The following is a 14,817-nucleotide window of genomic DNA, read 5'->3' on the forward strand; positions in this document are numbered from 1 at the left end:
AACTTCCAAAGTGCAGTTGTACTCTGAAAAGTGACTGTGCGGTAACAGCACAATCTTATATAGATCTGGTCCCTTTGTATGTTCAGTGTCATATCTACTGACTTAAATGACAAATTCTTCCGTTTTACAAATCCTTATAGCACTGCAGAGGCAACACAGCTGAGTGTGTAAGCTGTTTGTACTTGGTCTTCTACATCCCAAGAATTGTTGACATTCCAGTCACTTACACCTATGCAAACACATTGAAGAGCAAGACACTATACCGGTATCTTTGGGGGCTTAGTGCCCCACAGAACTTTCCTTGGTGGTGGTATGATAGCAGATATGACCCAGGTTGAATCTGAGTCCATAGTGAATTTGTAGAGCTGGCTATAGGAAAAGAAACTCATTTTTACTTGTGAATTGAACACATTTGGTTTGAAAATCATTGAAACACAAAATTGCATTTCGCAATAGCCCCTTGTCTAAAATTGCTGTGCAGAGCAGATCTGCATATTTCAATGTAAGTGATTTTAGTAGTTGTGTAAGTATCCAGCTGGACAGTTATGAAGCCTGATATTATATTTTATCCACAGAACAGACATGGTGTGGGCAATGGCGATGTAAACTATCTCAAACTGTTCACAACTGGCACCTCTGGGTACTACTGCAATGCTGTGACCGGGGTCCTAGTGGGGAGCCAGCTGTGGTCACTCAATTAGGGTGAACTGCAAAGAATAAGGCAGACAATCCCCAAAAAGCTGGTGGATATTCCAATACTTAGATTCACCAAACCAGCACAAACAGCTTCTTTATTACTTTACTGGTTACTCAGAAGTCCAAACAACATAGTTCCCTTAAAGTGATCCAGCCTCAGGCTCCCATCCAGGTACCCACAGCAAATATGATGAAAATTTCTGTAAATCTTATTTCATCATTTAAAAGAACAGGTTCTACCAATCCCAAAGGATCGGACACATTACCTCCCAGGTTAATGAATGTTTCAGACCTTACTCAAATACACGCTACAGCCAATTCTTATTAACTAAACTAAAATTTATTAAAAAACGAGAGAGAGAGTATGGTTAAAAGATCAATATACATACAGACATGAGTTCAGTCTATTGAGATTCAGATTCATAGCAGAGATGGTGAGTTTCATAGTTGCAAAGAGTTCCTTTAAAATTCAGTTCATAGGTTATAGTCCAATGTCCAAATCTCATATACAGGCATACCAGCATAACTTGAGACCTCAGTCTTGTGACTCAAACTTCCCCTGATGAAGTGTAAGCAGATCTGAGATGACAGAATCAGGACCCAAGAATCTTTTATACAATTTCATGTCCTCTTTGGCAAGTTGGGAGTTCCTCAGGGAACACAAGGTAATTAGGATGACTCTGAAGGATGTCCATCAGGATACTTAGCTATAGCAATTAACATAAGGCCATTTGCTTGTTCCTCCACCATTCACAGTACATTCCAAAGAGAGATGAATACCAAGATATCCCGTGTTTACAATTCATTTAAATGATAGGATGATCTTTTGACCTCTGAATTATCAGAATACAGCATAGACAGGGACTATTGATTACATTGTCCACCCTACTCATACATATATAAATACACAAAAACACAATCATTATCTCCCCACATGTCTTCTGTGGGTTACTTATTTTGCAGGATGTTTAACCCTTTCTAGCCACGAGTCACAAATGCAAACTTTTAAATGAATAAAATCCGATTTCTTAGTGAAGAGTTGGCCCTTCTTGATAGAGATTCATCTTCATCAACACTTTTGGAAATTGTTGTTAGCAGGGAAAGGTGCCTCCACGTGGTACAAACTGATAACTCAAATCACTGCTGCTATTTGAGCCTTCAGTTTCTAATAGAGTCTCTGATCCAGTAGTTTAGGTGTTTGGTTTTTTTTGTTTTGTTTTTTTCTGTCCTCTGAGCCTTTTCTGTGACCTGGTCTTATTCTCACCCTTTCGTGGTCTAATTGTTGCAATACACTCTTGTTTCCAGTTCTTCCTCTGTGGCTCTCCCAACAGTTCAGTATCTCATGTCAAAGCTTCTCCTGAAACTTTCTTTTATTATCTATCTGCTTGACAAGTGTGATCTCAGTTTCTCCACTGAATTGTCCAAAAATGTCCCCCCTCTGTGCTATGGAGTTCTCATAATGTTAGTGTCATGAAGTGGGTTAGCACGCTCTTACTGATGTATTGTCCCCCAACTCCAGGTTTTGTCTGGCACTTTCAAGCTATTCCTAAACTTTCAGAGTAGATGTGGATAGTTCTGGGTTCAAGTATTACTTTTTTCTTTGTGATTTCTCAGCATCAGACCAGATAGCTCCAAGTCCTGACAATACAACTCGAGAACATTCTGCTTGTGGTACTTCAACATCCTTAGATTTACCAGTTGCCCTTTGTTTAGTCCTTTTTTGTTAACATTAGACTACATCACATCACACTTTTATTTTTGTAGGGTCCTTACAATATATCTGGTAGGGGCTTCTAGATGCTACTGCAGTATAAATAATACCTGTGGGTAAATGAAGCCAAATCCTTTTTTTTGGGGTGGGGGGGGGAGTTTACTTTGAATTATTATGGCTTCAGTCAGAATTTGTAGAATAAATTGCTTCAAAATTCTGTGTTGTCACTACAGTTGAAAGCCAGTGTTATTCTTATGCATCTTCATGGGTTCATAACCTAATAAGAATGCACATCTTAAAAGCACTATTGTTCTAAAGTAGACCTCTTTGGAAGAGAAAGTTATAACACTTTTTTAAAAAGCTTCTTAATGAAGCTTTTCTTTTAAGGCAGCTCATTAGTTTTTTGTACGTAAGCTTTAGGGAGATAGAGGTTCTGACTACTGTGCATAGCCATAAAAAATTCCATCTTCCTTTTCTGAGGGGTTTGCTCCAGTATCCCTGACCAGAATTTGCTTTCAGTGTCTTTTCCTCCCCAAAATAGTGCAGGGTCTGGTGCCTTTCAGAGATGGCTGCCCATCAGTAGGGGTGTATACCTTTTGTGAAGCACTTTGGGATCCTTCACAATGAAAAGTGCTATATTAAGGTGAAATATTCATCTGTCAGCTTTGAGCAGTTTGTAATCTTTACTAGCAAGTGCCACTTAAATCTCTTTGTATTCAGTTCTCACAGTATCTTCATGAAAATGCATCCTATGTTCGCCCTCTGGAGGAAGGAATGCTTCACTTGTTTGAGAGTATTACAGAAGATACTGTGACTGTGCTGGTAATATTTTTGATCATATTTTCTCCTGATGAAAAATAAATCATTACTGTGCAAATAGCTCTTAAATCTGGTTATCTTTTTCTTAGGAAACAACTGTGAAATTGAAGGTCTTTTCTGAACATTTAACTTCCTACACATGTTTTCTCAGGAAGATTCTTCCTTATCAGTTAAAAAGGTATTTTCCTCTTGAAATCTGTTAAGAGTTCTAGCTTGTATTACCAAACCCAACTCCTCAAAAGTCATCAGCCCATCTTCAAAACACCATGCAATTGGTTTAAACACGAGATTTAAAAAAATTTTTTTTTAGGGTTTTCTGTGCTTTCTGGCTTTTGAGGTAGTAGGCAGCATTTGGGACCCACTTGCCAGGTTTTGCCTGCAACCACGAGGCCTAGAAACTTACATTTGAAAAAAGAAAGCTGAAGTTCTCATGGTCGCAATCACTGTGAGTTTGAGAAAAATAACAGATATTGTGAATCTTGTGATAAATCCATGAGATTTGGGAACTGTGGAATCACTTTAAGTGAGGTTGTTTACTGAAATCATTGATTTCCTGGGTCTGCCCCAGGCTTGGATATTTGTCATGGAATGCTTATGGCATCTTCGAATTTGCACCTGTAAAACAAAGCCACATGCTTGTCCCCTTTGCAGGTTGTCGTCTTTCTCTCCTTATTCCTGTGCAGATCCTATTTCCTGCCCCATTGGGTGGGTTGGAAGGAGATGGATTGTGCCTTCAAAATAATACCCAAAATTGAGGTATGGGCTAGGAGGTGTGGAAGGAGAGAAAGGTCTTGTCCTACCCCCATCCCCTCCCCCAAAAAATCCTTGATCACTGTGTGGGATGGGGAAGGGACAAATGGATTATCTTCAACTTGATAGGACAGTCCTCTCCCTGCTGATAGTTCTGTAATTTGTCTTCCTGAGAACGCATTTTCTCATTGTTTCCTTGTACTCCAGAAGCTGGATATGAGTCAGCAATGTGCCCTCATTGTCAAGAAGGCCAATGGCATACTGGTCTGTATTAGTAGGAGCATTGCCAGGAGATCAAGGGAAGTGATTATTCCCCTCTATTCGATACTGGTGAGGCCACACCTGGAGTATTGTGTCCAGTTTTGGTCCCCCCACTACAGAAGGGATGTGGACAAATTGGAGAGAGTCCCGCAGAGGGCAACAAAAATGATCAGGGAGCTGGGGCACATGCTTTATGAGGAGATGCTGAGGGAACTGGGGTTATTTAGTCTGAAAAAGAGAAGAGTGAGGGGGGATTTGATAGCAGCCTTCAACTACCTGAAGGGGGGTTCCAAAGAGGATGGAGCTAAGCTGTTCTCGGTGGTGGCAGATGACAGAACAAGAAGCAATGGTCCCAACTTGCAGTGCAGGAGGTCTAGGCTGGATATTAGGAAACACTATTTCACTAGGAGGGTGGTGAAGCACTGGAATGGGTTACCTAGGGAGGTGGTGGAATCTCCATCCTTAGAGGTTTTTAAGGCCCAGCGTGATGAAGCCTTGGCTGGGATGATTTAGTTGGTGTTGGTCCTGCTTTGAGCAGGGTATTGGATTCAATGACCTCCTGAGGTCTCTTCCAACCCTAATAGTCTATGATTCTACTCCCCCCATCTGTCTGTATCCATCTGTTGTCTCTTATTTTATACTTAGATTATAAGACCTTTGTGGCAGGACTGTCTCTATTCTGTTTGTACATTGCCTAGCTCAATGGGGTCCTGGTCCATGCCTGAGGCTACTAGATGCTAAGATACTACAAATAATAAATAAGTCATTAACAGCAAAAAAAAAAAATGAAGCACCAGTATGGTGGGTATTGGAAGTGGAAAAACATCTTTTTTCCATTATTCGTAGTTTATGAATAATCTAAAATTGTCTAAAGTACTCCTAGTTGAGCCACATGCTGCGGAAGATCAGCACAGCCCTTGTAAAGTGAAATCATGCCTCATCAATCTATCAGGATTCTTTGAGGGTGTCAACAAGAATGTGGACAGGAATGATCTAGTTGATATGGTGTACTTGAACTTTCAGAAAGCTTTGATAAGGTCCTATACCAAAGGCTCTTGAGCAAAGTACGCAGTCATGAGATAAGAGGGAAGGTCCTCTCAATGATCAGTGACTGTTAAAACATAAGAAACAGGGGTTAGAAATAAATGGTCAGTTTTCACAATGGAGAGAGGTAAATAGCGGGCTTCCCCAAGGATCTGTACTGGGACCGGTGCTATTCAACATATTCATAAAGATACCTGGAAAAGGGGGTAAGCAGACAGGTGGCAAAATTTTATGATACAAAATTACTCCAGATAGTTAACTCCAAAGCTAACTGCGAAGAGTTACAAGGAGATTTGACAAAATGGCAGATGAAATTCAGTGTTGAGAAATCCAAAGTAATGCACATTGGAAAACATAATCCCAGCTATGCGTACAAAATAAGTGGTAACAACTAATTTAGACCCCATCAGGAAAGAGAACTTGGAGTCATTGTGGATATTTGTCAGAAAACATCTGCTCAGTATGCAGCAGCAATCAACCCACCCCCCACCCCACCCCACCCCCCGAAAAAAACTAACTATGTTAGGAACCATTAGGAACGGTATCAATAATAAGAAAATATAATGACACTATATAAATCCCTGTTTGCCTATGCCTTGAATACTGCATACAGTTCTGGTAAACCCATCACAAAAAAGATATATTAGAATTGGAAAAGATCTAGAGAAGGGGAACAGAAATGATTAGGGTATGGAACAGATTCCATATGAGGAGAGATTTAAAAAGACTTGAAATGGTTAGTTTAGAAAAGAGACAACTAAGAAGGGGATATGATGGAAGTTTTTATAAAATCATGAATGGTGTGGAGAGAGTGAACAGGCAAGTGTTATTTACCTCTTTATGTAACACAAGAACTGGGGGCAGGGGTCACCCAATGAAATTAATAGGCAGCAGGTTTAAAACAAACACAAGGAAGTACTTTTTCACACAACACACAGTCAACTTGTGGAACTTGTTGCCAGAGAATGTTGTGAAGGCCAAAAGTATAACTGGATTCACAAAAAGAATTAGACAAGTTCATGGAGGATAGATCCATCAATGGTTGTTAGCCAAGGTGGTCAGGGATGCAAACCCAGGCTCTGGGTGTCCCTAAACCTTTGACTGCCAGAAGCTGGGACTGGATGAGATGGGATGGATCACTTAAGTGCCCTATTCTGTTCATTCCCTCTGAAGCATGTGGCATTGGCTGCTGTTGGAAGACAGGGTACTGGGCTAGATGGACCATTGGTCTGACCCACTATGGCCCTTTCTGTGTTCTTACAAAGAAATAAAATTATCAGCCCCTTTTCTTGTTGCTTCTCTGACTCAGAATTTAAACAGCAGCAGAGATGTTTATTCTGTTGATTATGAAAAATTTGCATTTGTTTGGCAAGATATTCACTTTAAAAATAAATTCATATATTCCTAGTTTGGAAGAAGAGTGTGAATCTTCTCTTTGCACAGCTGCTTTAAGAGCCAGGAATCTGGAGCTCCACAATGATATGAAGAAGATTACTGCAGTCTTTGAGAAGTTACATGTATATATTAGTCTTATTGTCTTACCAAGTAAGTGTCCATTATGGCTCCAATCTGTTAGAATATGAAGGATGCTAATGCTTCCTGGTTTTGAATCAACCATATGCAAATATGAAACACAAAAATAAGTCTTAGGGGGACATAATAATGCACTGGCTAAGCGATAGGTGTTATACGTTAAATGCTGTTTGTAGAAAAAAGATGAAATGGGCCATTAGCTTTTATAGTATAATTACTTGTTCCTTTATATCTTCTGTAGGCTTTTTAAGCCGGTATGAGAGTATTCAGTCTTCAATTATTAGGTCAGAACCTTCTAGCACTTCCTCATCACCACCAAAACAAACAACTTCCCCCTGCCCCTCACACAAATACAACCCAAACAAATTTATAAGGTATCTTTCTAACTATAGTAGTATGTAAGTGAAACACAAAAAATCACTTAAAATCAGTTTAATGCTGTAAAATAAACATTGAAATATATAGTGGCAAAGTAAAAGAAGCAGCAAATGAGGTGTAACTGATCCTAACATTTACCCTAACATTTAGAGGGGGGGAGAAAAAAGGCTCCTGGTAAAAATAACCATTATCTTGGATAGTAAAGGATATTGCAACAACTGGGTAGATTTCATACTACATGTTGAATTGATTTTTCCAAACCAAAATACTCTGGTGTAATTGCAGTGTCTGAGCAAAATCTAAAAAGTTTAGAAGTCTGACTTGCTTGTGTTAGCAAAATTCAATTTTTTTAAAAAAGATTTCATTAATAATTATGGGTCAAGTTCAGTTAACAAGTCTTGCTTCCTCAGTGCTAAAGATAAAACCTGCAAATATTTCCACCATTCAGAAACCAGATAACTTTCAGGGTTTGATTTTTTTTTTAATTGATCATTGAATATAGATTTGTCAACTTTCTTGCATGGTTTTTAGGTATAAAACCAGAAGGGCTGCTTCGGACAAATTACAGTTCAGTATTCACACACATTGCTGCAGGTCTTCATGGATTTCATAATGTTATGAAAGGTGAGAATAAATGAAGGGTAAGCAATTTAAAATGGGCTATATCTTAATTATTGAATGCCTGGTTTTGAAAGTAAGGCTAAGTATATCTACATTTAGTAATTTAGCTTGTAAAGGATTATGTTAAAGGTTGAAAGACCTAAAATTAGACCACCCAACATAATTTTAGTTTGCAGGTCTATGTATACGTATTGTGGTGCCTCCACTGTTCTGGCTGTCACCTTCATTCTTGTGAGTGGGCTGGGTATTAAAATAGACAATAATACTGCTCTGGGTGCTTCAGAGAGCAGGATTCTTCTGGTTTCAGTGCTCTGCTCACTCTAATGAAACTGACATGTAGAGTGGAAGGACAATGAAATGTACATTCTATAATCATAGGACTGGAAAGGACCTTGAGAGGTCATCTAGTACGCTGCACTCAAGGAAGGACTAAGTATTATCTAGACCATCTCTGACAAGTGTTTGTCTAACTTTCTCTTAAAAATCTCCAATGATGGAGATTCCATAACCTCCCTAGGCGATTTATTCCAGTGCTTAACCACCCTGACAGGAAGTTTTCCTAATATCCAACTTAAACCTCCCCTGCTGCAATTTAAGCCCATTGCTTCTTGTCCTATCCTCAGAGGTTAAGAACAATTCTTCTCCCTCCTCCTTGTAACAAGCTTTTATGTACTTGAAACCTGTTATGTCCCTTCTTAGTCTTCTCTGTTCCAGACTAAACAAATCCATTTTTTTCAATCTTCCCTCATAGATTGTTTTCTACACCTTTTAATCACTTCTGTTGCTCTTCTAATAAATCCCAGAATGAAGTTCGCTTTTTTTGCAACAGTGTTACACTGTTGACTCATATTTAGTTTGTGGTCCACTATGACCCCCACATCCCTTTCTGCAGTACTCTTTCCTAGGCAGTCATTTCCCATTTTGTACGTGTGCAACTAATTGTTCCTTCCTAAATGGAGTACTGGAGTCCTTATTGAATTTCATCCTATTTACTTCAGACCATTTCTCCAGTTTGTCCAGATCATTTTGAATTTTAATCCTATCCTCCAAAGCACTTGCAACCCCTCCCAGCTTAGTATCATCCACAAACTTTATAAGTGTACTCTCTATTCCATTATCTAAATCATGGATGAGATATTGAACAGAACCGGACCCAGAACTGATCCCTGTGGGACCCCACTCGTTATGCCCTTCCAGCATGACTGTGAACCACTGATAACTACTCTCTGTGAACAGTTTTCCAACCAGTTTTGCATCCACCTTATAGTAGCTCCATCTAGGTTGCATTTCCCTAGTTTGTTTATGAGAAAGTCATGCGAGACTGTATGAAAAGCTTTACTAAAGTCAAGAAATGTATGTGCATGCCCACCGTCATAAACATCACAGCTGATGCAGAGTCTCAACCATCTGATACTGGAATTTTCCTAACACTTTTCTCCGTGGAGGGGATGGGGCTGAGGATTTTCTCTGAACTAGAATATGTATAATAAATGAGAAACTTGAGAGCTGCTCAGCTTTGACACTGCCCTGCTGACTTTTTCACAGAAGGTATAATTTAATGATGTATAGAAGACTTCGCTATATTGTGCAAACAAACTGTATTAGTTGGTTACTAATTGGGGGTGGAGGGAGGATTAATTCAAATTATTTTAAAATGCCTTTACAAAATGCTAAACGTTGTTAGAACTCTTTCTAGAACCAAGACTATTGAGATTTTTGATGCTGAAGGAAAGAAGGGTAAATTTAGTTGACTTATTTTTATACTGTAACTCTAGTCAGCTGTATAAATATTAACATTCTGTAATTGTCAATGAGATATTTCCATTGTTCAGTCTGTTAGCAATATTACTGCAGTTTATTACTACATATTGCGGTTCATGTTTTTAAAAGTTGGTTCTACTGGAGATCATTAGTTCAATTTTAATTTTATTTTTGTTTTCAATACGCCCTTACAAAATGGACAAATTATCATTGAAGCAATGACAAACACAATAGGTTTATTGGGAACCAGTGGATATGTTATTGAAAGAGACTAACATGAAGATTATTTGCTGAAAAAAAAATAACCACAAAGAGGAGGAGAAATTGTTGCACCATTAGGATGGTAAAAAGCTGCTGAGATGTTTTGTGTTTCTTCTACTTTCCATATCATAGTTCATAAAAAGTAGCCAGATGTCAGTCGGAAGAGTCTTTTCTAGCATGTATTTTTTTTCATAGCACAGACTTGTCACAACAATCCCTCTTTCTAGTGCTTGTGAGCTGCTGCAACCTTGAGCAATTCATTTAGGGTCAGATTTTCAGAAGTGCCCAGCATCCACTAGCTCTTAATTGACAGCAATTAAGGGGGTGGGTATAGGAAAGACTATAATGTAGTATGTAGACAATTAACACAATGTAATTGTTTTCATTTAGAAATTTCCAAGCACTACAGTCAGAAAGCTGCCTTAGAACATGAGCTTCCAACAGCCACACAGAAACTTATAACAACAAATGACTGCATCTTGTCCTCAGTAGTGGCTTTAACAAATGGAGCAGGCAAGGTAATTTGTTTCCTAGCCAAAATCTAATGGTGTCAACCATTAGATTAGAGTTTAAAATCTCTCACTTTTCTCAAAGATTTAACTCATGTATAAAGATCTCAGGATACCACAAAGTATGTAAAGATTAAGGCAGTCGATTAATCTCAGTTACAAAAATTAATCCGTTTTAATTGCACTGTAAACAATAGACTAGCTATAGAAATTTATTAAATATTTTGGATGTTTTCTCTGCATTTTCATAGATATTGTATTCTGTACTATAATTGAAATCAAAGTGTATATTTTTTATTACAAATATTTGCACTGTAAAATGAAAAACAAAAGAAATGGTATTTTTCAATTCACCTCATACAAGTACTGTAGTGCAATCTTTGTTGTGAAAGTGCAACTTACAAGTGTAGATTTTTTGTTGTTACATAACTGCACTCAAAAATAAGATTGTAAAACTTCAGAGCCTACAAGTCCACTCAGTCCTACTTCTTGTTCAGCCAGTTGCTGAGACAAACAAGTTTGTTTACATTTACAGGAGATAATGCTGCCCTCTTCTTATTTACAATGTCACCAGAAAGTGAGAACAGGCATTTGCTTGGCACTTTTGTGGCTGGCATTGCAAGGTATTTACGTGCCAGATATGCTAAACATTTGTATGCCCCTTCATGCTCTAGCCACCATTCCAGAGGACATGCTTCAATGCTTTTAAAAAAAAAAAAAGCATTAATTGAATTGGTGACTGAACTCCTTGGGGCAGAACTGTATGTCCCCTGCTTTGCTTTAGCCCCACTCTGCCATATATTTCATGTTATAGCAGTCTTGGATGATGATCCAGCACGTGCTGTTCATTTTAAGAACACTTTCGCTGCAGATTTGACAAAACGCAAAGAAGGTACCAATGTGAGATTTCGAAAGATAGCTACAGCACTTGACCAAAAATTTAAGAATCTGAAATGCCTTCCAAAATCTGAGGGATGAGGTGTGGAACATGCTTTCAGAAGTCTTAAAAGAGAAAAATTCTGATGCAGAAACTACAGAACCTGAACCACCAAAAAAGAAAATCAACCTTCTGCTGGTGGCATCTGACTCAAATAATGAAAATGAACACGTCGGTCCACATTACAACCAGGGGGAACGGGGGATAGGTTAGAGGACCATGCTGTCCCCAGGCGAAGGCAGGTCTACGTGATTGGGGATTCCATACTGCGAAGGTTGGACAGCCCTGTGACCAGGGCCGATCCGGAGAACAGAAGGGTGTGCTGTCTACTGGGTGCTAAAATACGGGATGTGGACCTGAGGTTGAAAAGGATCCTAAGAGGAGCGGGTAAGAACCCTTTGATCATCCTTCATGTAGGAACGAATGACACGGCTAGATTCTCGCTAGAGAGGATCAAGGGAGACTATGCCAGGTTGGGTAAGACGCTCAAGGAAATTGAGGCTCAGGTGATCTTCAGTGGGATTCTACCTGTCCCTAGGGAAGGGTGCCAAAGGGGTGAGAGGATCGTGACGATTAATAGTTGGCTGAGGGAGTGGTGTTACAAGGAGGGCTTTGGGATGTATGGGCACTGGGAGGCTTTTGGGGACAGACAACTGTTCTCAAGGGATGGGCTCCACCTAAGTAGGGAAGGAAGTAGACTTCTAGGAGGGAGGCTGGCTCATCTGATTAAAAGAGCTTTAAACTAGACACTGGGGGGAGACGGTCGGGAGAGGTCCTAGTGCTCTCCACGCCAAATTTTCACATTGGGAGTGAGGACAACAAGATAACAGATATAGCCAGAGGGGGCGGTTACGTGTAAGGAAGAGGGGGGGGACAGATTCTAGATCTACAAGTCATACTGGAAGTACTGTGTCCCTACCGAGTTGGGTGAAAAGAGTGAGAGGAGCCCAACAGGAAAAATTAGGATGTTTGTCACCAATGCGAGAAGCTTAGGTAACAAAATGGAGGAACTGGAGCTCCTGGTCCGGGAATTGAAACAGGATATCGTAGGAATAACAGAAACATGGTGGAACGGTAGCCATGACTGGAGTACAGGTATGGAAGGGTATGTGCTGTTTAGGAAAGACCGATGCAAAGGTAAAGGTGGGGGAGTAGCACTGTATATCAATAATGAGGTAAAATGTAATGAGATAACTAGCACTGCAATGGACAATACAGAGTCTGTTTGGGCAATGGTCACATTGGGGAAGAAAACTACCAGAGCCTCACCCGGGATAGTGATTGGGGTGTGCTATAGACCGCCAGGATCTAGCTTAGAAATGGATAGAGAGCTCTTTAATGTTTTTAAGGAGGTAAACACTAATAGGAACTGCTTGATCATGGGGGACTTTAACTTCCCGGATATAGATTGGGAAACAAATGCTAGTAATAATAATAGGGCTCAGCTTTTCCTAGAAGTGATAGCTAATGAATTCCTTCATCAAGTGGTTGCTGAACCGACGAGGGGGGATGCCATTTTAGATTTGATTTTGGTGAGTAACGAGGACCTTGTTGAGGACATTGTTGTAGGGGACAACCTTGGCTCGAGTGATCATGAGCTAATTCGTTTCCAAATAAATGGGAGGATAATCAATAGTGCATCTGAGACTAGGGTGTATGATTTCAAAAGGGCTAATTTTACTAAATTAAGGCGACTAGTTAGGGAAGTGGACTGGGCTAACATATTTAGGGATCTAAGGGCAGATGACGCCTGGGGTTACTTCAGGTTGAAGTTGCAGGAGTTGTCAGAGGCATGTATCCTGAGAAGGGGGAAACGGCTCATAGGTAGCAGTTTTAGACCGAGCTGGATGAGCAAGCGTCTTAGAGGGGTCATTAAGAAAAAACAGAAAGCGTACCAGGAGTGGAAAATGGGAGGGATCAGCAAGGAAACCTACCTTATTTAGGTCAGAGGGTGCAGGGAAGCTGTGAGAAAGGCAAAGCGACGAGTGGAGATGGACCTAGCGAAGGGGATTAAAACCAATAGCAAACGGTTTTTTAGCCATATAAATAGGAAGAAAACCAAGAAAGAAGAAGTGGGACCGCTTAAAACTTTAAACGGAGTGGAGATTAGGGATAATCTTGGAATGGCACAATATCTGAACGAATACTTTGCCTCAGTCTTTAATGAGGCTAATGAAGGGCTAAGGAATAGTGATAGAGGGACCGATGGGAATGAAGATATGGGGGTAGACATTACGGTATCTGAGGTAGAAGCCAAACTTGAACAGCTTAACGGAAGTAAATCGGGGGGCCCGGATAATCTTCATCCTAGAATATTAAGGAATTGGCGAGGATATTGCTAGCCCGTTAGCGATAATCTTTAATAAATCCCTAAATTCGGGGATTGTACCGACTGACTGGAGATTAGCTAATGTAGTTCCTATATTCAAGAAGGGGAAAAAAAGTGACCCGGGAAATTATAGGCCTGTTAGTCTAACATCTGTAGTATGCAAAGTCATGGAAAAAATCTTAAAAGAGAGAGTGGTTCCGGAGCATGAGGCCGATGGCAACTGGGATAGATTACAGCATGGATTTACGAAAGGTAGATCGTGCCAAACCAACTTGATCTCCTTCTTTGAGAGAGTAACAGATTTTTTAGACAAGGGAAATGCGGTGGATCTAATATATCTGGATTTCAGTAAGGCGTTTGATACGGTACCGCATGAAGAATTACTGGTTAAATTGGAAAAGATGGGGATCGAAATGAAAATCCAGAGGTGGATAAGGAGCTGGTTAAAGGGAGACTGCAGAGGGTAGTATTGAAGGGGAACTGTCCGGTTGGAGGGGGGTTACCAGTGGAGTTCCTCAAGGCTCGGTTTTGGGTCCGATTTTATTCAATCTATTTATTGCTGACCTGGGAACCAAGAGTAGGAGTGGGCTGATAAAGTTTGCGGATGACACAAAGTTGGGGGGTATTGTCAATTCGGAAGAGGATCGGGATATTCTCCAGGGAGATTTAGATGACCTTGTAAACTGGAGTATTAGTAACAGGATGAAATTCAATAGTGAGAAGTGTAAGGTTATGCATTTAGGGATGTCTAACAAGAACTTTAGTTATAAGCTGGGGACGCACCAGTTGGAAGTAACGGAGGAGGAGAAGGACCTAGGAGTCCTGGTTGATCGCAGGATGACTATGAGTAGGCAATGTGATGTGGTTAAAAAAGCTAATGCGGTCTTGGGTTGCATTAGGCGAGGTATTTCTAGTAGGGATAAGGAGGTGCTAGTCCCGTTATATAAGGCATTGGTGAGACCTCATTTGGAGTATTGTGTGCAGTTTTGGTCTCCCATGTTTAAGAAGGATGAATTCAAACTAGAACAGGTACAAAGAAGGGCCACTAGAATGATCCGAGGAATGGAAGGCCTTTCGTATGAAAGGAGACTTGAGGAGCTCGGTTTGTTTTCCTTAACCAAAAGAAGGATAAGAGGAGATATGATTACACTCTTTAAATATATCAGAGGGATAAATACCAGGGAAGGAGAAGAATTATTTCAGCTCA

The 14,817-nt window shown here is 40.0% G+C and overlaps 1 protein-coding gene across 4 annotated transcripts in view; it reads left to right on the top strand.

Annotated features, from left to right (window-relative positions):
• Positions 1–14,817, top strand: part of PPP1R21 (protein phosphatase 1 regulatory subunit 21) — a 90,561-nt gene that overhangs the window by 50,251 nt on the left and 25,493 nt on the right. For all 4 annotated transcript variants that reach the window (XM_039532688.1, XM_039532689.1, XM_039532686.1 and 1 more), the window contains 5 exons: positions 3,128–3,229; positions 3,316–3,404; positions 6,690–6,826; positions 7,724–7,816; positions 10,226–10,353. In XM_039532688.1, coding sequence (XP_039388622.1) covers positions 3,128–3,229; positions 3,316–3,404; positions 6,690–6,826; positions 7,724–7,816; positions 10,226–10,353 — 549 coding nt within the window. The remainder of the gene's footprint in view (positions 1–3,127; positions 3,230–3,315; positions 3,405–6,689; positions 6,827–7,723; positions 7,817–10,225; positions 10,354–14,817) is intronic.

The sequence above is a fragment of the Mauremys reevesii genome, linkage group 3, assembly GCF_016161935.1.
Source record: "Mauremys reevesii isolate NIE-2019 linkage group 3, ASM1616193v1, whole genome shotgun sequence".
NCBI classification, from domain to species: domain Eukaryota; kingdom Metazoa; phylum Chordata; order Testudines; family Geoemydidae; genus Mauremys; species Mauremys reevesii.